This window comes from Cariama cristata, unplaced genomic scaffold, assembly GCF_000690535.1.
Source record: "Cariama cristata isolate BGI_N322 unplaced genomic scaffold, ASM69053v1 scaffold21530, whole genome shotgun sequence".
In the NCBI taxonomy this organism is placed as follows: domain Eukaryota; kingdom Metazoa; phylum Chordata; class Aves; order Cariamiformes; family Cariamidae; genus Cariama; species Cariama cristata.
In genome coordinates this window covers 7,114-33,236 of record NW_009596711.1, presented here as the reverse complement: position 1 = coordinate 33,236, position 26,123 = coordinate 7,114, and the positions used below count along the sequence as shown (strand labels likewise).

Sequence of the window (26,123 nt, the reverse complement as noted above, 5' to 3'; positions counted from 1 at the left end):
GCTGATTAAAATAAATTACACCTGGTTGTGTCTGTCTGAGGCACAGGTTCTAGATACAGGCACAAAATGTAGCGCAGATGTGACATTGGAAATCGTACCGAGATATTGAATGTAAATTCAGACCTCAGCTTTTTTACAGAGACAGGGCTTTGGTCTACCTCTAGTTAAAACACCAAGACTGTAATTCTGGCTCTGTTCAAGTGACAGAGTGTTGCCAGACACCTTGGTGGGGTCAGATTTTCACTTCAAGTATTCAGTCAGATCCTTTCATTTTTGTTTATGGATTAATAAATAGATCAATTGCATCTTGAAGTGCTTAGAGAGCAGTTTTTACAGATGTTAATTTAGTTTTCTATGCTTCCCAATGTTAACTAAATTTTAAAAATCAATGATTTGTTTCTAACTTCAAACGAAATTCAGGGTGTTTTTTAAGAGTATCTGAATATTTTGCATTGATTAATCTGTTAGTGTCATTTTAGCATCCTAAGATTTCAAGATATCTGAGATCAGGGCTCTCACATCTTACAACTTGAATCTCCCATTGCCAAGACAACTTCCGCGATTAAGCGTTATTTACATGAAATAAAGTTGTAAGGCTTGGCTTGCACATTAAGTTCATTTGTTGTTCTGCTCCTATGTACCATCTGTAGGCTCAGCAGTCTTTGCCTACATAGTCCTGCAAACCGTACATTCCTCTGCAATGAAAGAATAAACGCACAATTAACGTAAAGGTCAAATCCCAAGGAATGGAGCCGACCATGAAGGGGAAAAATCCCAAACCCTCAGCATATCAACATCTGTGCATGCTACCCCCAATGGCAGGGTAACGTCCTAGCAGTGATAAACTGAAGTGCTAGTCACTGTTGTGCCCTTAAACAGATTTTGGTCCCTTGCCTTGCTCAGTAAAGGTTTCTTCTTAGAAATGAAATGAAACCACCTGATCTCTTAAAAATGATCCCTTAAATAATTGATTCTTAAGAAAGAATAACATAAAAAAAAATCCATTCTTATCCTTTCTTGACTGACAACACATCTTCATATTTAATTGCCTTTGTGGATTACCTTGCTGTAACTCACCGGCTGAAACTGCGGGCAGAGCTGAGCGACTGCTCAGAACTTCTGGGGATAAATGTCTAATTGTAGCCCCACTCGTGCTGCAGATATAAAACCAGATTTTGCATAACCCTATGAAGGACTAATTACTGATTTCCCAGCAGTGAGTCCTTCCTTGTGGTTCCTAATAAACCAATTGTGTTTTGACATTAGGTGAAGTTACTATAATCCTCTAAAATGAAGCATACAACTGTTTTTTATTAAGTTCTTCTCCCTCTCCCCTCATCAGAAACAGGGATGGTGCCTTGCTTAATTGTTTTCCTAGCACTACCAAAGGAATATTACAAACTGTAGTCAAACGGACGGTTCAACAACTGCCTTTGTTTCTGCTGTGAAAAGGCTAAGTAAAATCAAAGACTGACTACACTAGGTTGTTTCAACTGTCAGCCAGGGCTGACATAAAGCAAACAGTACCATATTTAATCTGAAAAAGTCTTTAACTATAAAAAGCAAATGTTAAGTTTTTTCAGTAGTATCATCAAAATGAACATCGCTCTGATTTTATCAATGTTACAGCCCTTTAAATATTGAAGGTTAATTATTCAGTTTTGAACAACAGAAGAACGTTGTAAAAATAAAATAGAAAACCAGGGAAAAAGTAAAAGGAGCAACAGAAAAGATGTTCAGTAAAACGAGACAAACCGCCACATACACACAAGCTAATGTAACATCTCAAACTGTGAACAGAACGCATGAAAGTCTTACGCTTACGTGGCGAGCCAAAAAATCACTAAGTGAATGTTTGCTGATTTAGATATGCTTCACTCATCTTCATTTTCTAGTCCTCAGAATACAATCTGAAACAAAAGCTCACTTTGGCTTCTGGTCTATGATGCTGATATGTTTAAACTAATTTTTTCTAGTTTTACAGGGCCAAAAGCTAAGTTAACCCCAGCAGTCATACCATCTACAGTACATAGGACAGTGTTTAGGGTTTGGTTCATCTTCTACAGTTTTGCAAACCTCCTCCGGAAGTTGCTTCTGTTCACAGATATGTTCCTTCTTGTATGGTCACTGTATCAGCATGAGTTACTTTAAGGAGATAATCTAAGGAGAAAATGACTGAGGAAAGGGCAGAATAAGGAGAATCTGCACTGGATTCTTTAGCCTCTGGGCAGCTGCCCTCTTCTTAATCACACACATATATATACTAACTATATAAATTATAAACACGTAGACACATTTTTTAAAAATATATATATGATTTATTATCTACCAATATCAATAAACCCAGCTATTTATATACACTATACTATATATACTACCAACCTACACACTGAAAAACTGGAAGCGTGAAGACGAGCTCCATTTGCAGCCTACTGCTGAAAGAAATGCTACTCCGACTCGTTCTTTGGGGTAACAACAATATGATTCTTGAACCTCAAGACAGGATGAAGCTAAGGCTGCCTGTGTCTTTTGAAGTAAAAGCAGTATTAATTTATGCAAAGCTTGCAAATTTGCTTTGTTGCCTTTTATTTCCTGATGAGAGCTCAAAAAAAGGCACAACGAAATGCTATTACAAGAACCAGGCATCAAACAGTGATACTAGAAACAGGTACCTACGAAACTGTACTTCTGAGACACCTTTTCATGTAAGGAATTATAATTTTCAAGGTTAAGTATTGTTCATATATCATACAACATACTGGAAGGTATATTGGTTATAAGTATCACAATGGAACACTGAGTCTGACATTCTGCCTGACTTTCTCAGTGCTTTATTTTTTAGAAAATAATGTTTGTATACTAACATCAAACTAGACAGGACTTTATTTGTCATCACAGTAGGAATTATGTGGTGAAATTCTTCTCAAGTAAATACCGTTATGTTCTGTTAGAAGGGGCCTGTATACAGCCATAAAAAAGAACGTCTCTTTTATCAAACATTCCAAATAACACCACACAACATTTTCTCTTTAGAAAAAGCTGAAGATATATAATTACCAAATCAAAGATTAAAAATTATGTTCAGTGTCTGCTGAGTTGTTCTTTCTAAGCAATCTACTTACCAGATTTAGCTTCCTTTTAAAATCAAGAATTAAGTCAGGCATAAGGACCCTTAGAGGTCACAGCTCTCTGAGTTGAGCGAAGCAACTGTTGATTTTAATTAGATTTACAGTTCCTGAGCATTTCTGAAAATCAGCTAGCCAGATTCCTATAAAGTGTTCATTATTTAGAATTATTTGATGGATGACTTGTATGAAATATTTCAGCAATATTTTTGTTTGTTACGACAACAGATCCATGATATTATGTTATGACAAAACAGTCAATATTGTCATAACAGAATTGTTATGACAAAACAGCCATAATTTCTAACAATGTTTGGTGATCACAAAAAGAAGTCACAGTTTACTGGTTTTAGCATTTGACTGCTTGTCCCCCAAACCACAAACAGCTTTCCTGGTTGCTGTGCAGATCTTCACAGGGTGTACACCAGCGAATACACTTTTGTGCGTGTGGGTTTGGTATCTTTTTGAGAACAAAAAGCAATGGTATTCAGTTTCTCAGGAAGTAACTACAAAGCAACCGAGTCACCAGCATGAATGTCTAGATTTAATTACGATGAAAATATTTTGGTAAATATTCATTGACCTCTACTTTCTCTTCATGCAGGCTGAGGTTTTCATAGTTGCCTACAGAAGTATCATTGCTACCTTGGCTTCTCTGAAGATTTCAATTTCAACGAAGTATCAAGCATCTCAGAGACATGAAATCCCTGCTCTGAAATAAAATTTCTCAGCCTTTACAAGTTTTGTATATGCGATGCATCGGCAAACCCTACCATTACTTTGTGTCTTTTGATTACAAACCATTTAGAACAGGGATTGTCTCTTTTGGGCATTAACATAACACTAATATTCACTGCTGCTTCTCCCTCGCAGCATAAAGACTGGACTTGCTTTATATGGCTATATCAGAATCTAACATACTGGACACACAGCAGAAGAAAATGTAGGCAGCCTTACACTTTGCAATACATGCCATGCTGAGCCATTCAAGGCTAGCTTGGGAAACAAATTGCCCTTTCTCAGCAAGCCTAATCAGGCCAAGCACAACGCCTGCCAATGTGATTAGGTTGCTTCCATGCTATGGCAAAATTATCGGCTTGTTTGGAACTAGCTTTGCTACTTGGCGGTGTATTGCACTGTACCGGCCTACTATGGAGATGCTACCGAGAGGTCGGGAGCCAGAATGAGGCAGGGTTTAGCAATTGCTCTTTGATCCTGTGGTTTTTAAATAAGAGCTGCTATTGAGACATAATCTTGCGTAGATACGAACCAGATAATGTTCTCTACTGCCACAGCAGTCCTCACTGAAATAGTGCTGTTTTAATTTTTCAAGTTGCAATGTTACTCCTTTAAAAAAGAGACTTTGCACACTACCGTGAATATCTGTGTCTGGGTAAGCAGGAGAATTTCTGGTGCTCTATTCTTTCTTGGTTACTCTTTTCAACTTGTTTTGCACAGACAAGAAGCTCGATTAAGGAGATGGCATGCTCTTAACTGCCTTCAGTAGGCACTCACTGCTGTCACTACTTTATCTTGTGATGCCATTCCTGAGAAAGTTATTCCACCACAGGTATTATGGTCTTGCAAATATACATTACATTTTGAATCCTCATAGACTAATTTTTCTTTTTAATTTTCATTGATGAAATTTCCCACAGAAACAGAAGTATATTCTGGCCAAATTACTTTGAAAGCTTAATAATGTTTTATTCTAGCCTTGACTTGTCTGTTTAGAATACCAATGTATGTTTTCTCGGACATTTCTCCATGATAAACTGGACTGAAATCATTAACCGTCAAATAATCTTCAGATGCAATCTTTAGGACCATAGTTCTTTAATGAGATTACAGGTCAAAGAATTTCTAGGCCATCAATATATTCTTGAATAATCTACTCTCATCTTCTCACTATCAAATTACCTACACTATATAAAATATTTATCAGAGATTACCAGATTTCTCAGTCTGTAACTCTTAAAGGTGAAATTAGTTAGGCGTGCCGGCTCATTCAATCATTTCAGATTTACCCAAAATTCATTACAAGAAGACTAATACACATTGCAAGCAATCAGTAGCAATGATACTCAACATTGCCGCTATACAATCATATTTCTCCAATACTGTTATAAATCTTGAGCTTGCTGCCCAGATGCAATGACTATAGATGACACAGCAGTTGTCTGTCAACTCATCACTTCAACATTGCACCTCTACAACATGACATTCTTTTAAATACAAAGTCATGCCCTACTTCAGCTGAAGTTTCTACAATTTTAGATGATCTAGACTTTAGTTAAATAAAACTGTTGATCTTATTGTAACTAACGTGATAGTCTAACAAAAACTCAAGGCATGGCTGAGGTGAATAACTCTGCAAACCTTTGCACCTGGCCAGACAAATATACTACTGAAACAGTTTTAAATTTTACAGTATATGCATTTCTTCAACAAACAATTTTCAGACTACTGAGAACAAACCACAACGCTAATCACCAGTATGACAATGGTGGAACAAACCATTCTGGATTCCCTCCCTGCTGTGGGTCACCATTATGGAAACCGATATTCCAGCCTATAAAGTGGAATTTCGTTATAATGCAGCACAATTATGTGGACATTCAGGACATGAAGGAAAAATTTGTTTCACTGAAAGGAGGTGGTAAAATTTAGATGGGACATATGCAAATTCTTGGATGGAAAATAGTAATAACTTCAAGTTTCTGGACCTGAATCTCTAGGAATAAAAATCCTTCCCAAGATCAAATATAACTTTTGTCACACATTTATCAGAGAGTTGATTATTCATTTCTGTACCAATGCCTCCTTGAAGATTTGCCAACCCAATATAAACCAGACTTAGTCCTTCTTACCTTGTGAAATTTGGTATGGCTGCTGGTTCAGCGCGCTGCTCTGCCAATCAGTTCACCTTTGGAAAGTCACTAAAATTCCAGTCCTCCATTCAATCATCTGTAATATGTTCGTATAAATACTATTTATCTCCCTGCCGGTACTCCCATGAGCCTTAAGTAATTTTTTGTAAGGCTACCTTAGAGTTATCAAGAAAAGATACCATATAAAGGTAGGGGTTTTTTTATGTCAAAGGTGGCTATCTCACTGAAAGTACCCTCAGCTGTTTCTTTTCTTGAATGCCGGTAGTGGGAATGTATGCTTCACTGCTTGAAAGCGCAACAGCTAAAGTATCTCACATTATCAAATGCATCATTAATCCATTTCACCTGAGCTGACAGATAGAAGGGAAAGACAGGTGTTCTGCTCACATCTGAACAGCTTGACTTAAAATTTCCACTCTGGCCACCACCCGATACCAATCACGGTTATAATAATAAGCTCTGTAGTACAGATACTTAGTATATGTGATGGTATCTACCACAAATGACTGGTCCTAGCATCTCTCTCAGGACAAAACATTCTCCTGATGCAATGGCACTTCACTCAGGAGGTAGCTGTCTGTGGATTTGGAGATGAATATCCAGCATTCAGTCACTGCTCCATTTCCACTGGCCAAAATACATCTGTTTGTGGTAGTTTATACATGGATTTGAGTCCCTCTCAGGGCTATCAATTTTTTTTTTCTGTTGTACATTCAAGATGTTCCTTTAAGGTCACTTTTACACACTGTGGAGAATGGGTAAGAACACGGCTACAAGCTGGGGAAAAAAAAAAAGAAACGATAACGCTAGAAGAGATCCTTCTGCTTACAGTTTATTTTAAATATTTCCCTAGAGCTATTGTTTTGCACAACTTACTCTTGTAACTGTGGCACCTGGGGTGTCAGTGGACCTCAATGAATTGCGCTGAATGAACAGATCCTGCCCAAGTTCAGAGGACATCATTCACAGTTCCAGCTATAGCCCTTCTCTTCTCTTGTTACCCCACATGTTCCTCCCCAGGAACATCCAGAGCACTTCCAGAGCTCGGCTTTGCCAGTCTACACTTAGAACCATAGAATCATTTAGGTTGGAAAAGACCTTTAAGATCACCGAGTCCAACCATTAACCTAACACTGCCAGCCCACCAGTTTCAGCCTCTCTTTCCTGGTATGTAATGCCTTAATGTGGAAATGATCCAAATGAAGCAAGAAGGCTCCCTATGGAATGATGTACTATACTCACTGCCTGAAAGAACCAGAGAACTTAACCACAGATATCTTTAGTAGATGCAAATTTAAAAGTATTAGTGAGGACTGTCAGATGTTGCTTCGTTCATTCAGGCTTTGCCTTACTTTGAGTAGTCTCCCTGATACCAATCCGTGGAGCAAGATATTAGTTAGCAAGCCTAAAAATGGTGGAATCTTCGATGAGGAGAACAAAGCTGAGATGAAAAGGGGAAAGAGCAACTGCAAAATGAAATTTAGTTTTAAGTATTGTGAAAATGGATATTGCACTTACAAATGTCCTTGTAATACATTTTTTAAAAAACAACTAAGTCTCAGTAATACAAACCCTCTGTAAAGCACTTCTTATTAAATCTTGGAGCAATAGTGGAGAAGATTCCCTAGTGTTATGTGAATTACAGCAGAAGAGGATGAGTGAAGTGCAAATGCCACAGTATAATTCGTATATGGAACATTTTAATTGTGGGTAATGGCAGATTTTCAATTTTATAAGTCAAGGAATTGTGCTCATTTCTGAGACAGAACTGAATATATTAACTCCCCTTGAAACAGTATCAATATTTCTTCCTGCGCAGAACACAGCACAGTAAAATGCATTAAAAGATGAAAGCTCTTTGATCCTTTTGAATGCTTAAAGATACCAGAACAGTGCCAATAAGTTTTGAGGAAGCGGCTAGACAGAAAAGAAATCTTATTAATTGCCAAGATAGCACAATATTCCAAAATAGTGACACTGAGTGCACTAAGGACTACAAAAATATTTATTGTTCGTAGTTCTACCCCACTGAGTCTCTCAGGCCACAACGGATTCCCTTTTTTTCCCCTCTTCATTCAAGGGAAGTCATTACTATGCAAACATATTTGATCTTGACACACACTATAGCTCTATCTTTTTAGCCCCCAATTAACTGTCTGGGATTATATCACAGTGTAGATCTTATGAGTCAGGAGCGGGCTGAATAACTGGAATCCCAGAGTCATTTACAAGAGCCATTGAGCTTCACTCAATGGTCCGCTGGTTCTGCTGCACTCAATGGCCTGCCGTGGTTCTGCTGCCAATCGCCAGGTCATATTTTCTAGGAAGATTTCATCTCTTCATTGATAATAATGCCAATTATCTCTGGACTCCATTTCAGTCTGGAGCTACGCTTGCATAATATTATCAGGCTTCTCTCTGACTTCACTTCTACTAATAAAAATCAGAAGTAAATCTACTGACCTGAATGCAATGGCCCCTGGGACTTGAACATGGCACAGGCTGATGTTTGGGTCTAGCTGCAGCCCATAGTTCTTTTTAAATTATGAATGGTCTCAGGCTAACGTGTACCCTGCACATCCTAGGTCTGGTTTTGATCGGCTATCTCAGGCTTTGGTTTCAGCTGAAGCTAGATAAATATAGGGATTCTCTCTCTTTTCCCCCATTCATACAGAACCCATTTGGCGCAATGGAGCAGCCCCATGCAAACCAAGCGGATGACTCATGAGTAGGTCTGGAAAGAAAGTGGGAATTATGTTCTTTTTTGTTTTCACTTCAAAATGGAACTTAAGCTAAATTTAAAATTAAATAAAAATCTGAAAAAACTGTTTGGGGTAGATTGAGCCACTCTGTTCAAAACTAAAATATTTCATATTTCTTTTAACCTTTCTGAACTCGAATAAAACCCCGCTAAATTTTCAAACAGAACATGTAAAAATGAGACACTTAAATCTTACCCAGACACTGTACTTTAAATTTTTACTGAACAAAATTTGTCAAAATGACACATTTTATATTTAGATTAAATGCCATTTTTCCATCACAAATCAGCGATGAAAAAAAAGTCATTCAGTTCTGCTCAAAATGCTGCAGGAATTTATACTAAAAGATTGATAAATGAGGTAGTAAAATGTAATTATACCTCACTCTTTAATGTGGATTCAAATGCAATAGTAGGATCCGGAAGGATGCTTCCGGATACATAACAGATTTCCTTCTCTAGAGCCTGCTGCATTCGTTGCTGCGAAGGTCTCCAAGAGCACTTGCAGTAGGGCGGGCTCCGAGAGCTCGGCTAAGGACCAGAAGCCTGATGTGCTGGGTACTGCAGAACGAGAAGGCTGAAGCAGTCCCGATTCTGAAAAGGGAGAGGAAGCCCTCGTGCTGTCAGGACGGGCAGTGTGCTGGCATGCTCCAGTGGCATGGAACAAATGTCTTCTGCTTCCCCAGTGAATCTGTGCCTGAAAACTGCAAAAGAAGAGGACACTCCCTTCTTTACCTCTTTCCCCCAAAGCTATATACATTTGTTGAGAGTCTAAAACTTCCATCTATTCTGTAGCTTTTAATAGGGAGCCTTTTTTCAGTCTCTTGGGATATGGTCAACCTGGCCCCTAGTTTGAGAGTTGCTGCTTAGTGGGGGAAAATATAGAAGACGGTGCTCTGTCTACCGTCATCTGTGCGCCAGCCCCGTGCTCTGAAAATACCTGCATGCATTTCTCACCCATCACCCTAACCTGAACGATGCTTAGAAAACTCACTGATGTCTAACATGATAGCTAAGAGAGTCTGTGCATCTACCAGCTGCTCCTTCCTTCCCCCCCCAACCCTCCCCCAAAAGAAAAAGAACACATTTCTCAGATTAAAAAGAAAGTTCATCCGGGCTCAACATGCGTAAAATTTGTCACCTAGGTTGCTTCACTCAGAAATGAAAATGTAAAGATGTGTAAACAACAAATAACCTCACAAAAGAAATGAGCATCTCAAAAAAAAAAAATAAAAAGAAGAAAGTTATCAAATATGCATTTGTTTATCACAGTCAAGTTTTATGATTGAAACCTGATTCATATATATTTTATGAAGAGAATATCCATTGTGGTGGCAAAATTAAATGTATTTTGAAACTTGTATGTGACATTTATCTATCTGCTCTATCAGAAAAAAGTTGTCATATTCATTCAGACATATATTACTTTTTCAATTTCCTGTCAGTAATGTTTTTTTAATGTTCTTTAGGGTGAGACCACAGGATTTCTCATTTCTCACAACAAAGACCATAACTCATTAGAATTATGTTGATGAGTTTATACCTAAAAAAAGTTGCATCACTTTTTTTTTTTTTAGAGGTGAGCAGTTTGTGCTCTTATCCATGACAATCATGTTTTTTTTTCCTTTCTTTTTTTTTTTAAAAAAAAGATACAGAGCCAGGTAGAGAATTGTCAGCTCCTTTTTCTTCTTCTTTTACAGATGTTCATCATATAAAACACAAACTTATAGTGCAATTTTATGATGATTCAGGCTCTATTGTGAGCCACAAGAGATAACAAAGATAGCACAAGTATTGAAACTCCTTATCACATGTCTTTCCTTCCAAAGGGATGATTTTGATAGAAAGTTTATATAAACCCAGTGCTTAAGAATAAACAGCGCTACGCAGCAGGCAAGGCCACAGGGTTATAGTTAGAGAAGAAACAGAAATCAATTAAAGCGAGTTAATTGACAAGAGGCTACAGCTCCCATGGAGAAGACTGGCTGGAGAGGTCCAGAGTGGAGATGGCAATTTCTTGGAGCTGCTGTTAAAGTGACACTGAAAGAAAAACCTCATCTCGTGTCCCATACGCTCAGTGCAAGTCCTGCGACGGATGTTGAAGTGCAGCGGGTCAAACCCTGGGTAGAAAGGCTGTTTGATTCTTACGGGGTTTTCTGGGTAAGCTAGTAATGGCACCATCCACAACACAGACTGAAGTATGCACTTTGTTGGTAAAAAATGAGCAGAAATCCATGAACAACATTCAAGTTTCATTTCTGAACAAAAGCAAAATATTTGGAATGAAATTAGAGGATGTGCTTCCCCTTCTAAGCATATATAATATTTGGGAATAAACACAAATTTAAATAACATTTGGTAAAACTGGCAATAATTAGCATGGCCCAGCTTCAAAAGGCTGTTGATCAATTTGGCTTAGGTACGTACCTTAAATTATTTGAACACTGGCAACTTAGGCTATTTTTTAGGACAGAAATTCTTATGTGATAAGACCTTCTCATGATGTTTGTGGCATTTGCTGGTTGGACCTGTGCTGGAAATGCTTTTAAGCTGGCCTGTGGTCTGAGGATTTAGTGCATCCCTTTTCTGTCCTAACCAAAATAGCAGGGCAAGTGCCCAGAGAAATGTAAAAAGTAATCTGTCAAAGGGAGAGATTTCTTCCTCACTACTACAGGCTCAAAGTTTTTTTTTTTTTTAAAAACCAGAAGAACCTCAGAGACGCAAAGGCTTCATTTATGCACAACTGATTTTTAAATAACAACATCCTACAGATGGAATACTTAATCTTACTTGAAAGAAAAGATACTCAACAGAAAGACCCTCCCTTCACATTGCTATCCATCATTTAGTTAAAGTATCAGTAAAGTTAAGTACATTTTAAATAATTCAAACAGATGCCATTACCTCGGTCTCTGGGATGCTACTTCTCTATTTATTCGGGAAACACAAAGAAGCAAGCAAGCAAAACAGGAGCACAATTTTCACAAAAATCGAAGGGTGCCTCTACACTCACTCCAAAAATAAGGCCAGTGCCGAGTTCTGTGTGGCCATCATCAGCTGCTACCAAGATCTGAGTCAAAACTCCTATGACTGCCATGGGGAGTGTAAGGATAACATCATCAAAAGGACTCAAGTCCCATTTAAAATAACTAGTGTGTCGTATTCCAAGGATGGAATTTATATCACTTACTGTTAGCCACCTAACATTAAAAGTCCAGTTGTAGACCACCATTCAAGCTCTCTCTGGTCAATGCAGAGAGCAAGGAATCTCTGCAAGGTGATTCATCTCAAACTAAAATGCATGCCTATCAGTGAGATGTTTTATTCTTCGAGTGCCTATTTCTTTCAGTGATGACAGAGAACACTAAGCAACTAGCTTAGACTTGATGCAGCCTAAGGTAACTTTCATGTGGTTAACATTAGGGAAAATGAAATCAAAATCAGGAGTCTAAAGAGATGCAGGACTCTGCTGAGGACCAGTCAATTTTCATATTGACTTACAGCCTCTAAATCATTTAAAAAACAGTTGCCTTTTTATTGATGATCTGAATTTCTCAGCTGTATAAAAAAGGAGAATAGAGTAATTAAAAAAACCCCAATAAACAAAAAAAAACAACAAAAAAAAAATCACAGAGGTTTTTTCCAGGGAAGAGGTTCAACTTTTCTTTTTTAAATTTTTTTTTTCCTTTGTGAGTTACTAATAAATAAGACAAGGCTTTGAGAAGACCTCAGCGGTTGAAAAGCTGTTCAACGCAAGCACAAACTAAAACCTGTTTGACCATCCCTGTCTATCACAAGCATAAACATGGAGGCAGAGATGATTCACTTAAATGACTTCAACTTGACTAGTAATATCTTGACACATTTCACTGGGGAGGGTATAACTTACACAGCTCTTAAAAAGTATGTTTAAAGAAAAGCACACAGCAATGACTGTGGACTGAAGATTTATTAGAAAGATTCCCTAACCATCTCTTGGAAGTCAAATTCCCATGTTCTGTGCAAACTCAGTGAGAAATCGCGTTCTTGACATGATGCTCATTTATCTCCCCTCACTCTGTGTTCTTTGAGGGCTCCTTTTGCATCATTTGTTGGGTAGTATGAGGCCGATTTAAACATTTCTACATTTGTGTTGTTGCCAGAGACCACAGCGATTTAGTGATTCAGGCATGCATCATTCATGTTTGTTCCCTCTTTTCACTGCACATGATTTTAAGGAGAAATAAAAGGCAAGAGGGAGCCAAGAGTACAACTTGCCTCAGTAAATGCTTTTTAGGAGGGGCCCTTTCCATTGACGGACCAGGTTATGAGAATTTGAGCTGGTAATATTTAACAGATATATTTTTATCTGTATTCAGAAAAAAAGGCATTTGTTGTGGCATACTTACTTGTGACATTTTATTCTCAACATACAGGAGGTAACACATTGTTGGTTAAGGACTTCCATGTAAGCAAAGCTCTATCTGTTCATCGTTGTATATGACAGAAGCATCAAGGGATTTGAACAGGCAAACGCTGCTGTGTACTACTAACAGTATTTCTACGTCAGTAGTATAACATTCAGATTTTAACTAATTACCCTAACTGAGAAGCTGGCAAAAAGCTTGTCTAGATTTTGCCCTGTACTCCCTTTTCAACATCCCATTATACCCTGATAAAAACATAGTTTGTGACTGCAATTTCAGAACATTTTCAAGTCAGCTCTTGGACTTCACAGATGGGACTTGTATCAGGGCTTCCTTTGCCTTTCTGCACCTGGTGAACTGAGCATCAGGCAGTTTTGTTCTCTTTGGACCTTTGTGAAGAAAACTTAACAATCGAAATCTTAACTTTTCTAAGCACTCATTGAATATCTAATCACAGTCTCTAGGCAGGATTTTTTTCCTGGCTGTTGTCGCAAAAATTCTCTGATGTGGTAGAGAAGAATGTGGTGTTTCTTTACTAATGCCAATTACATTCTGTTCTCATTCAAAGGTGGGGACCTTATGATTTATCTATCATCTGTGCCCACAGAGTCTTAAACTTTCTGCTTTAGCTAAAGGAGTATCTTTGAACAATGCCCATAAACAACTTCTGTTTTCCAATTCATTTATCCACTTGAGAGCAAAGAGAGGCGCCTGCCTCCTACATCTGCCTCTACCTGAACAACAGGTGTGATGGCTGGGACATTGCAGTGTATCAGAGTTAGGAGAGACATACTCCTGCGTATAAATATAGACTCTCCAGAAGAACAACATATAGATTTAAACATATAGAGTGGTGCACTGTAGGTGCTAATAATAATAGTGAGAGATTGCACATATAAACCCATACATCAGTATCTGTACAATTAAAACTAACAGGTCTATAGTGCAGATCCCAGAGGATGTGATTTAAACACCTAAAAATGGAAGTCACCTCCCAGCGCTCTGGAGGGGGCTGTGCAGGTGATGTTCATCAACATGGGAGACTTGTCAAGAAACAGGCAGACCGTGCCATCCTGTGGGCAGGGGTTGGGCAATCCTTCCCACACAGTTCTGCTAACAAACTTCAATTTCCTCAATTTTCTTGACCTTTTAAATACTTCACTCTGGTCTCTTGCGCAGAGCTGCCAATAGCACCAGTCTACATGGTACCTCCTAGTAGTGAAAGGATGGAGCGTTAACACGCAGTATCCTTTAACTCCCACTTTGCAGTCATTCAATAATACTTCTATCTTGGTGAGAAATTGAACCCTTAGAAAAACACAGGCCCAGTTTTATTCCCCAGTTAACAGATTGCAGACAATTACGACCCACGTACAGTCATGATTACACACGTCTAACGTTACACTAGAGAGAGGTCTGAGGCAAAAGAGACCAGCACGGCATCTCCCATGCCAAGACGAGAGTGTTTAGTTTATTTTCATTTGTCACCAGAATAAAAGTTCAACAGACTCCAGAGACAGAAGCGTGACTCAAGGAAGTAATTAAAATATTTGCAATTTGTGGTCCCTGTGAGTACTTGCATCTTTCCCGAGGAGACGAGCACGAAGGGCCAGGTAAGTATATGTTCAGCTCTGTATGCGTACAGGTACACACATGCATGTGTTCACATAAGTGGGGAGCATGAATTGCTCCCCACCGAACGTTCAACTGAATTCAACTGAATGTTGAAAAAAATGTAGACATCTACTGTATTTGAAAATGTAGACATCTACTCTAGACTTAGAGGGAAGATTTGGCCACGGGAGGCCTAATGGAGCATTGTACAATATCTAAAACTAGGACTAAAGAGCTATATTTAACTAACTGAATCCCAGATACAGCATGTGGCCAAGAGCTGTTGTCAGGAAACAAAAATGGTGGAGATAGGGGAAGGTTTTAGGAATGAGGGAACTGTATACCTTGGGATGTCTGGGGATCTGTCATTGACATTGGCACCAGGTATGTGTTCATCCATACTCCTTGTTTCCATGTGGTTTTATGCTTCCACTTACAGAAGGAACCAAAAGAGTAAAACCAGGACAGGTGACAACAAGCTAAGGCTAATAAAAAGAATTTAGAAGGAAAGAAGAGGGGAAGTTGAGCATGGCAAATGGTGCCGATTCCCCCGCAAAGCTAGCGCACTGTCTGAGGCCGATATCATCTTTTCACTTTGAGGCTGTCTGTCTATCTGTGATATCAAATAAGACATATCTCAGCTTAATGCACAGCCTGCAACGAAGGGAGTGGATTAGGCCTCTGGAGATGCCGACTAACAAGTTAAAATTAAACTTTTTTTTCAGTTGGGCTGCAATGACCTATTTATACAATTTCTTTCTTGCTAGCTAGCTTTTTTTAACATTACAAGATGTACCTGGCCTCTCTCATCTCTCTCTAAACTGTCTCCCTGATGTCCTGATCACTCTCTGATCTATTTCTCTATCTGCTGGGTGGATGCTAATATGACATATCCAACCTCTAAAACAAACCATTTATTTTGAAACTTGGCTATGTCAGAGTATTTGATGCGTCAAACATTAAAATGAATGTATATTTGGATATTGGGTACATCATGTCTTGATATTAAATTATCTCCTGAAAAGTGGATTGATTTTTAAACTGGCAGGATGTATGTATTGCTTCCTTGAATCTCTAGCACGAAGCTAGACATGAGGGGAGACTAGGAAAGGTTCTCTATGAAGCAGAGACAGAATTGCTCAAGGGCTATGAGTGTTTTCTTTATATTAATAAATTCTTTTTGGTGCTTAAGGAAAGAGATTCTGTCATTCTCTTCCATTCTTATGTGACAATAATACATTAATCTTCTATGAGAGATACTTATCCTAGAGATAATATTTAATTAATGTGCAAAGAAGGAAGTTTAAGTGAAAAAGGTACTTTAAGAATCATATATATTTAATAACATTGGCATAGATATTTCAAAGTCCTCTTTTTCTTTTTGATATCTGGGCCATTTGCATACATACATGCTCCAGCCTAACACTGTCAGTATCTGAAGAAAAATGACAAACTGAGATCTACTTTTAGAAAGATAGATTGAGTGTCCATTCATGGTTAGGACTCTGATTTTTTTTCCTGCTTGAACCTTCCCTGCCACTGTTCACAGATCAACACATAGGAAAAGACATCGCACAATTCTTTGCAATACTCTAGGTTCAAACCTGAAGACAGAGAATCCTTCCTTTTACAGGACAACTCCTGTACAGCGTGCTACTTGGAAGCTTGCGGGTCTGCACGCAGAAGCCTATGGGTCTGCATCTGGCTGGTTATCGCTATGGACACTGCACAAATACAACTCAGTTGTTGGCTTACTATCAAATGAGTCAACCAAGTACTTCTGCAATTTTCCCCTCCTCTTTACGAGAAAACTGCTAGGGGAAGATGTATTTTTTCATTTTCAAATTCTTCACAAGATGCTGCTAAAATATCTGGACTCCGCATCCTTTCAGATTTCGAAACACATACTGACTGCACTGCAAACATGGGAGCCCCAGATTTCTTCTCCTCGCCCGTATCTCTAAGACACTCACATACAGATGCCAAGACTGCAGCCCACCAAGAGAGCCAATAGCCTTCATTTAGGCATGAAGACTTACAACTTCCAAGAAATTCGAAACCTTCCCAAAACAGCAGCAGTGCTCTACCAGGGAGTCAAGCACCTTAAATATTTAGCATTTTACATTAACTTCCACTTTTGACAGAGTGATTTGGTTGTTTTCCCCTTTGCCCAAATAGCCCCTCTTGGATTTCTTTTTTCTGATCTCAATACCAGTTGAGCAGAAAACAAAATTCTGACACTGGGAAAAAGCATTTGATATACACAGGATAAATCAGATAAAATCTAAATAAGACTAAGCACCATGTTACACAGAGAACTATAATCTGGGTTTTTCTCAGAACTGATGAGACGCATCTGGAAAGATAACTCAAACAAATTCTCAGATTTGGTCCACTATTTCCTCTGCCTGCCTACAGCCTTCCTATACTCCAATGTGCAGAGCATTCCCTCATAAACAGCTCTGGACACTCTAAAGGAGAAATCCCAAATTCAGAATAGTCTTGGATCCAATGTAACGTGAATCTCATACAGCGGGATTTCCGTCATCTCTGGTCGGACGATGACGTGGCCTCAAATTGTTCTCAACTTTGTCAACTCCTGAAGGCATGCAGTGATGCAATATTCCTGAGCATGACACTTGGACTGTTTGGGAAATGTCAGTAATATGGAAAGTACATTTCTTGGCACCATCTACACACATCAACTCTGTCTGCTGCTTTGTTTATGTCATCTTAAAGAATTTTCAAGGACCTTAGGAAAACTTCAGCCTTTGCCTTCAAGTTCCTCTGTGGTCTGATTCCCAGGAATCTAAATGGCCACCTAATGCTCCTGGATGAAATCTATAATTACCAAATTCAGTCTTCCAGGATAATAATGGTCAAACCTTGTCTGTGCACAGCAGAGTTTGTTTTCAGGGGAAGGTTGAGGACTTGGAATGAATTCCAACAGTAGCTGAGGAACATTCCTAGGTCTATCACCTCTGGCTTCACTACATTCTGCTGCAAATGCTAAGTACACTTCTGTTATCTGCCTTTCTCTAATACAAATATAAGCAATATGCATCTCTAAGAAACCCCTTCATAAAGATTTTTAAATCCAAATGAAAACAAAACTTTAAAAGGAAAGCGAAACGAACAAAGAAATTCCTAACAAAGACAGACAAAACCAAATGCCCTTCTCAAACATGCGACTCTATTCTACAAGCTTCTCCTGGGAGGAGGACCAATTTGTGACAGTCACTAGTCATGTTTCTTAATGCCTTACTGGAAGGAGATAAGATATGATGATAAGGAGAGTCGTGTAAGAACCTCCATAGAGCAGAAAGATTTCATCGACTGTGATGTATGTCACTGATGATAACAATGAAAATTTCCAATGCTTATAACCACCTCACAATGCAAAGATGAACAGATGATAGGAGTAGTAGGTGCTTCTTTTAGTTACTAGTTAACTTGCACGAAAACAGTAGTTAAGCTGAACTAGTAGTTAGTTTGGTTTTCTCCTCCATGCAAAAGTAATTAAGGCAATGACAAAAGGACAGGTATGTCCACTACTTCTGACTTGAAATAATTAATTTATATTAGTGAATAACATTTTCAAAAGTACCTAAATGCTTCAGGCTTTTAAGGCTCTCTTCAAAGTATATTTACTCCACAAATTACAGTGTTCTACCAAGACCCCAGAGCTAGTAACTAATGAGCTAGATGCTATGTCACCTTGTTGAGAAGCAGAATTAATTAGTCCAGCCAAAACACCGTACTACCAAGGGTTCTGGCTTCTGGGATCTGCGCTAGTACGGCACTGAGACATATAAATGTACAGTCTCTTGGAGTATGCCTGCAATGCTCCATTTCAGTGCATAGACATGCCTTCAAGCACTAAGACTCCTAGCATTGACTGAAGGAAACTCAGGCTCCTACAGGTCTATAAGTTGCTTTTGAAAATGAGACTTGGGCACCTCTGAAAAAATCTACGTCTGAGATACAGTACCTTGGGCAGAGATCCAGGCAAGAGGCTACAAATCTGAAGCGTGAAGTTTAGTACTCAAACTAAGATTTGTTGCAAGCTAGATGGAAGAAATTTCAGTGGTCTTTCTGGATAGATGCTGATCATTTTCAAGCTGATAGAGATTTCAATACACAATTATTCTTTCCTTGTAAATCTGTTTGGAGACTTCAGTTGTGATCCAGTATGGCTCCACTATCTGTTTTTCCAGTAAGAAAAAGTTCTGTACTCTTTTTAAATATTGGTGTTCCCCTTGCAGTTGCTATTTGCAACAAATATTATTTAACATACCAGCTCTTCTCTCGGTAGTTTTTTGGGAATATTAGAGTCTCTGGCATTAGAGGTTTGACTCCAGGTCATCAGCTAGTCTGAACTACTCCTTCCTAGTACTCACTGTCTTGGAGCTTTGGAGGAAAGTGGTGGTGCTTCTACTTTAAAGCTGACCTCTTTGTCCAAGCAGGTTGTGAGTTGGTCATATTGCATTTCTGCAACATTTTTGTTCTTTGGGTAATTAATTTCTGAATCTGCCCTTTTTTTAAATCCTGTGAGAAAGTTAGATTTCCTCCGTTAAATATGGTGGCACCACAGCAGTTCCGAACTTCTTGTTATGAGGGGCTAACGGGATACCACTTTTCCATGTTGCTGATGGTAACAGTTTTAAATTTCACCACCTGTTTTACAAAATGTGGATATAGATTTCACAATCGTTCACAACTGTGGATATCCAAACTTTATCAGTGATCACTGCCTAAAATAGACAAAACAGACTAGCTGGCTCTTATTTTGGTATAATTAGCCTCATTCTCTGCCCCTGTCCATTTCAATGAAACTACCAATTTGCATAACCTGAGAGTCTGGTCCATACATTTTTACATTTATGCCACTGTGGCTAAAATTGAGGTTAGATAAATAGTGCAGTAAAATAAAGACACAGTCAGCAAAAATAAGTTAAAAGAATTATTTGTCTTTTGATTCAAATTCACATGGGAGGTAATTAAACAAACAGCCTCCTTGATGTTTAGCTGTGGGGAGAGGAAACCAACAGAGAAAAAGATCTTCCCTTACTACTGACCTTTTCTCAAGTATAAACCATTTTCTTCCTGCAAACAGCAGAACTACATCTATTCAGCCCAGTGAAACTTTGAGGGGGAAAATAGAGAGTCAGACTCCACCCAGCAGAAATTCAATATATTAATATGAAGGTCTGTCAAAACAGATTCTCCTGGCAAAGGGTTTTCCAAGTAATGTTCTTAAATGCTAGTATTATTTGAGTGTTACAGTCCCTCCCTCTAACCTCTCCCTCAAAATGTGCCTCTCTTATTATCTCAGGCTTGTCGCAAAATTTCCTTAATATATACCATTATGATACTATCAACTCAGATTTCTATCAGTTTTAGCCCTGGGAAGACATTGTTAGCAGTCACTATTTAAACAACTATTGTTTAGATTTTTGTGAACACTGTTACGATGTCGTGAGGGCTAAGACATCACTGGTTAGCATGTATTACAGCTGCATAGCTGAAACAGATGTAGCAATGATAACAACTGTTAAAAGGCTAACGGACATTGCACACCTGGAGAACAGTACGAATTGCACATATTCAGCAGGACTTTGAGGAGTGTTACACATTACATGGTTTTGGGCCTCCTAGAACTTCTGGGAGAGTTAAAAAAACCCCAACAAATGATCAACATCCTCCTTTTAAGTCTCATGAAGAGGCTCACCTTGCATTCCTGGTGATAGCTGCCAATTATATTGGTTAATGTGAAAAAACCCCAAACAAGTCAGATGCCAGTCTCTACGTATCTTTTTGGGGATGGCTGCTAATTTGACAATGCTAACTTTGTACTTTGACCTGTAGCTGTTGAGATTCTTGCATCTGCGGCTCAAGAGAACTGAAAGTTTTATAAGCAACTTTGCATATATGTACTCATTTGCTCATCATAGCAGACTCTACCAGCAAGAAAAAGGAGGAACAGTTGTAGAGTTGAACAAGAGCAAAAAAAAAAAAAAAAAGCAATGTATTAGTCCCTTTGGTTGTATCGATACACAAAATTATACCGTTGTCACTGAATATGTACTTCAGTGATTTAACAGAAGCAGTGTAAATCCCTGTGAATTTATACGTTTCAGTATTAGAATACCTTATTTCTATTTAGCTGAAACCTGCTCATCATCAGCTGAAATGAAACTGAAACAAAAAGTTAATAAATAAATAAATAATAAAACTGGGCTCTCCACTCATTTTTTTCTCACCTGTTTAACTAAACTGCATTAAAATCTAGCTTAGATTTTAAAAGCCTATTTTCTTTTGGTGGGCAGATAGCCCCAGCTGGACATCATCAGAACAGAAAGAAAATGCTAGAATCTTTTTCCGTACCATTTCGTGATTAGCTTACCCTTCAAAAGCAGGCAATGGCCTTGTCTATGGGAACGGAGCGGTCCCAGCACTGTGGCCTATCACATATTTTCCAGATCGTGGCCTCGGTCAATTTAACTAAGACAAGACAGCTGCTATGTTTAGAATTATAAACTCAGTTTGCAAGTAATTCTTACCACTTCAGAAAAAAAGTAGTTACAGAAAACAGTGGAAATAACAGTACCTACATGTACACATGTAATAGTTGGGAAGACAGAAATTTCCTTCGGAATGAAAGATACTTTAGTACTTTCCAAGCCAGTCCACAACGAGGACAACGCTATTTTTTAAAAATCCTATCCCCTGTTTTCATTGCACATGACATATTACATTGTACTGTACAGTGTGTGGTGACGAGAAATTCCCTGGTTATTTAATTGTGATCCTTCAACGAATTTGAAAGGGAGCGCTTTATTTCCATTTCTTTAATTTACTAGTTCTTTAGCTGATGATTTTATTAACTCTTGTATTTGAGAACTGATGCTTAACAGAAAAAGAAGAAGAAAAAAAGGCCCTTGGCAGTATTGTGAAGGCCTGGAACTGAATAATGCACTTTAATAATGAGGGATAGAGCTATGGCTTTTGCTGATGGCTGTGACCGGCTCTGTGACCTGATTATGTCGCAGAGTGTCAGCAGCTGAGACACTACAAAAGGGAGCGCATCCCATCAAATCTATCTCCATTGTAATCACTCGCGCTGCTGAGAGGCTTGTTAGGAGCAGGGAATCCATCAGGCCTCATTAGCACCATTTACCATCAAGAAGCTCAAAGAGCAAACATGTACCCTCTCATCAGAATAATGAGAACCAAAGTACTCCTATTATCTAATTGGATCAACAATGCCTCTCTCTCTATTTAGTTTCCTGAGCTACTTGTGGACTACAACTCTCAAAAATTAGTTATTTTTTGTTAATTGCCAGGGTGGAGCTGTGCTCAAGGTTTTTCATATACAGAAGGTTTTCACAACTGAAGAGCAAGGCACGGGCACAATGAAGCCTGAGTTCCTCCAAGGGCATTCTTAGACTGTACCGATGCCATCCCAATTAAATTCACTGTTCAATTAAAGTATGTACTGTACAATTACACCACACTTACTTTGATTTTCCTATTACCCTACCAGGAAATAGAACGTATTGCCCTCTTCAACCACAAGACAGTTCATAATGCCAACTCTTATCATGCCACTTTTTTTACTCTTTATGGTAAAATGTTATTTTGCAATTGCTGAATTAGGATGTATTTTTCTCCTATTAGACAACTCCCATCTTTCCAAAAAAGAAATTAAACTTACTCAGCACCCGTAGTTAAAATGTATTTGATCCTGTTGAAGTCAAGGGACTTATATGAATGCAACTGATGACAATTAAGCACTACGTTTCAGCCATGTAGGAAGCTGGCTTGCAGGTAGCACTTACGGAAATGAGAAGCATTAACCTTGCTTCCATATTTCTGTGGTTCATCTCCTTACAAAGATTAAGAAAACAGCCAAAATACACATTTCATGAACTTAACAGACATAGCAAAACCCACTCAAAACTCCTAATATTTTCTTTGATTTGCAGTAACAGAGCGAAAAAGAGAAATGTCTGGTTGTTACATCTCTGAAGAATCCAAGTGCAGCAATGGCACTAGGATCCTACTATACGGGCAGGCTGAAGCCGAGCGGGTAGAGAGCTTCTCTTTGAACTCAGTGGCATCTCGCAATTCCACTACTCTGGCCTTTAAATTCAAGATATGGAAGCCCGGTCCTGCAAATGATTCCTGGAAAGTGCTGAGGGCAAACAGAACGTAGGCAGCGTTACATGGGCCAACACCTCTTCCTAATATGCCTCTGAAAATGAAAATTTGATTTAGAGTCCTCTACCTGTACTGTATCAAATTAATCCGGTGATCTAATTGTACTATTCCAATGGATTAGATCTCTTTGCTACAGTGGTCTTGGGGAGCTCTGGTATTATGGTTCATATTGCCAGCCAAAGGAAAAAAAATAAATTATCGTACCATAATTGTGAATTCGATAATTAAATTAATAACAAATATGCTATATGATTGTTAATATATATAATTTTGTAACTGTGATTGAAAGAACTCCTAGACTATCGGGAATTAAGGCCATGCCATATGTCTTTTAAAAGATCATTTCCCTAAATTTGCCACAGGATCTTGGATTTGACCTATAGCTTAATGTCACCAGGGATTACTGATCACCACAAATTTAGCTAGACAGATGGACACTTACAAGCCCTGAATTTCTGTAACAGAAGCAGCGTATAATTACAAAAATTGCACGTACAAACAGTCTGGTAAGTCATCCAGCCTTATATTTGCAGGAGTGAATTTTGGGTGTCACAATTGTGATTCTTTGAAAGGGGCAATTTTCAAAGGGCAGATTCTTAACATATGATGGAAATCTGGCTCCTTAAAGAGTCCATGCAGATCACTCAGAAATGGAGTATCCCAAATTACTATTCATTTATGCTCCCAATTTTGAAGAAACATGCCTTTCAGTTCTTGTTTAGTTGCTATAATTTTATTAATTTGCAGGGAATTTAAGTTGATTTCTGGAATGTACTTTAATTACACTGAATAGTCCTGTTTTGCAGACGGATAGCTTCAGAAGTGTGCTCTAAGCAAGATGGGTTTATGCTGAATATTATAAAAAAGGGTGTTATACTACACTTTTTGCCAATATATATCTATATTGTGGAGAGGTCTGCAGTACTGATTATAAAACCAAAGAACGTTTGTAAAAACAAGTAATAAAAAGACAGCCCTTATTTAAAAGAGCTAGGCAAACAGATAGATTCTGTAATTTTATCCAACAATAGGGAAGATTCTTTCTTTCTCTCCTCTTTCTCTGCAACCTGTGGAATTATTGGACTTTACATTATGTGTGGAATAAACATGACTCAGCCTGAGGGAATCTATAGTTTCATTCAGTGGTATCTTCACAGTAGTATTTTTTTTTAAACATACAACGAATGGTGACTCTTAGCTTCTGTTCTCTGAGGAGAACATGTAAAGGGAAAACTACCGAAAAACATGGCTGGGTTTATATCTTCAGCTCTTACAGTGAACATCTTTGGTGCCAAGCGCCTCATGTGAGTGGCGACTGCAAACCATTTCTGGAGCACAGATAGAAACAAGCAGGCTTCTAGGTTGGAGCTGATCTGACTATGAGTTATAGGTATTATAACCAACTTTTCTTCCAAACCAATACCCCATCCCTCCAGAAATCTTAATAGGCTTTTGAGAGCCTCCATTTAAAGCTGGCTGCATAAAATGATCCTTTGATGAAAAGGGATTGAAACAAGGGTTAAAGTAGACATTGAAAGGTTATTGTAGAGGGCACATTGTTCATACAATCCTCCTTTAATATGTGTGGTGTGCACCTGCGATAAGATGATTCATTAGATAAGGCCTCACTTTGACAAGCTCCATCGTTCAACCCTCGGGGTAGTGATGGAACAATTCTGCACCCACCCAGTAAATATAACAAGGTCAGCATTTTTTTTTCCTGGGACTTGGATGGTGATAGTGAAGCTCAGGATGCATCTTTGTTTATGTGTTATGTTAAAAAAAAAGGGAGGGGGGAGCTTCTATAAAGTGTTGTCTTTTATTTTTTAATGGGCCAATATAAAACACGTTATGCCTGTTCCAATTAAATAACACGGTGATAGAAAATGGCCAGGAAAATGCCTGCTCTTCACGTTTGTTTTTTTTCCCCTGTAGCAAACAGTAAGAGTAGAAACTAAACTTTAGATTCACATATCACCCATGCTGCATCATTTCAATAAATGTTTACCAGGGCCTAACATCCACAAAAGCACTGTGGATATCACCGTATGACCGATTTGTAGCATTTAGAATAATGACATTCAAATTACTCAGTTACCAGGTCCACTCATAAGTTATATTGACAGATTTGCTGCAGTGACTTTATGTGAAACAAGTAGTTGTGTTAATTTTCGTTCTAGTAAATGCAATAAAGAATGACAGTGGCCACAATCTGCAAGCCACTTAAGCATGCTGCATCAATGGACTTATTATTTTATACATATGGATTCAGATGCATCTCTTTCTGCATCATATTAAGACTGAAAATGAAATAGTTTGCAACAAATAAACAGCTCCCAAATGCAGATAAAGCACAATCTCTCTCTTAGACATATCATAAATACTGGTCAAGTTTCTGTTTGGAAAATCTTCTTTAAAGCAAAAATTTCTCCCAAATTTGCATTGCAGACTGGCAGATTCATTGCAAATTGCTTAACTTAGTTAATTATCAAATGGGTAAGCCACCCAGTTAAATCCATCCCAGATACTTCATTACAATTTAAGTTGTGTTCCTTTACTTAAAACATTTAATTCCTTTTTAGAAATGAAGTAATACAGAAATGCTACAATTTGCCAAAAAGTGTAGTTTTAATACTACAGTAGCACTTTAATATAGTTGTCTGTTATTAGGCAGATACAAGTGGAAGAAGACAGCTGGTATGTTTGTTAAGAATCACAGGGTTGCTGGACTTTTAAAATATCGTATTATTACACTATTGTGATCTTTTCAAAAGGCTGAATTAAAATAAAACAAACCCTAAGCCTCTTCTGGCTTGAAAACACTTTCTAACAGCTCCTAACTCCTTCCCAGTTCTCAGACTTTCCATTTCTTACCTTGTCTGGCAAATCAATATTTATTTATCTTCAATATGTGCACTTTTAAATTGCTGTCATACAAGCGGAACTCATTTTTGTCCCAAGATCAGCCTGCCATCAGAATTCACTGTTTGCTCCATCTTCTACTCACCTGTCCTTGTGCATTAGTGACGAGTTGACCTGTGACCCCCTGAAGACTGGAGAGGGCATTGCCAAAGGCCTGGGAGCTTGCTATTGAGCCCATGGC

At 38.3% G+C, this 26,123-nt stretch overlaps 1 protein-coding gene across 1 annotated transcript in view; it reads right to left on the bottom strand.

Annotated features, from left to right (window-relative positions):
* The window catches only part of POU6F2 (POU class 6 homeobox 2), a 54,994-nt gene extending 28,874 nt beyond the window's left edge, over positions 1–26,120 (bottom strand). Inside the window, exon 1 of the mRNA XM_009707238.1 lies at positions 26,028–26,120. Within this exon, the coding sequence (XP_009705540.1) occupies positions 26,028–26,120 (93 nt within the window). The remainder of the gene's footprint in view (positions 1–26,027) is intronic.
* Positions 26,121–26,123: the final 3 nt, after the last annotated feature.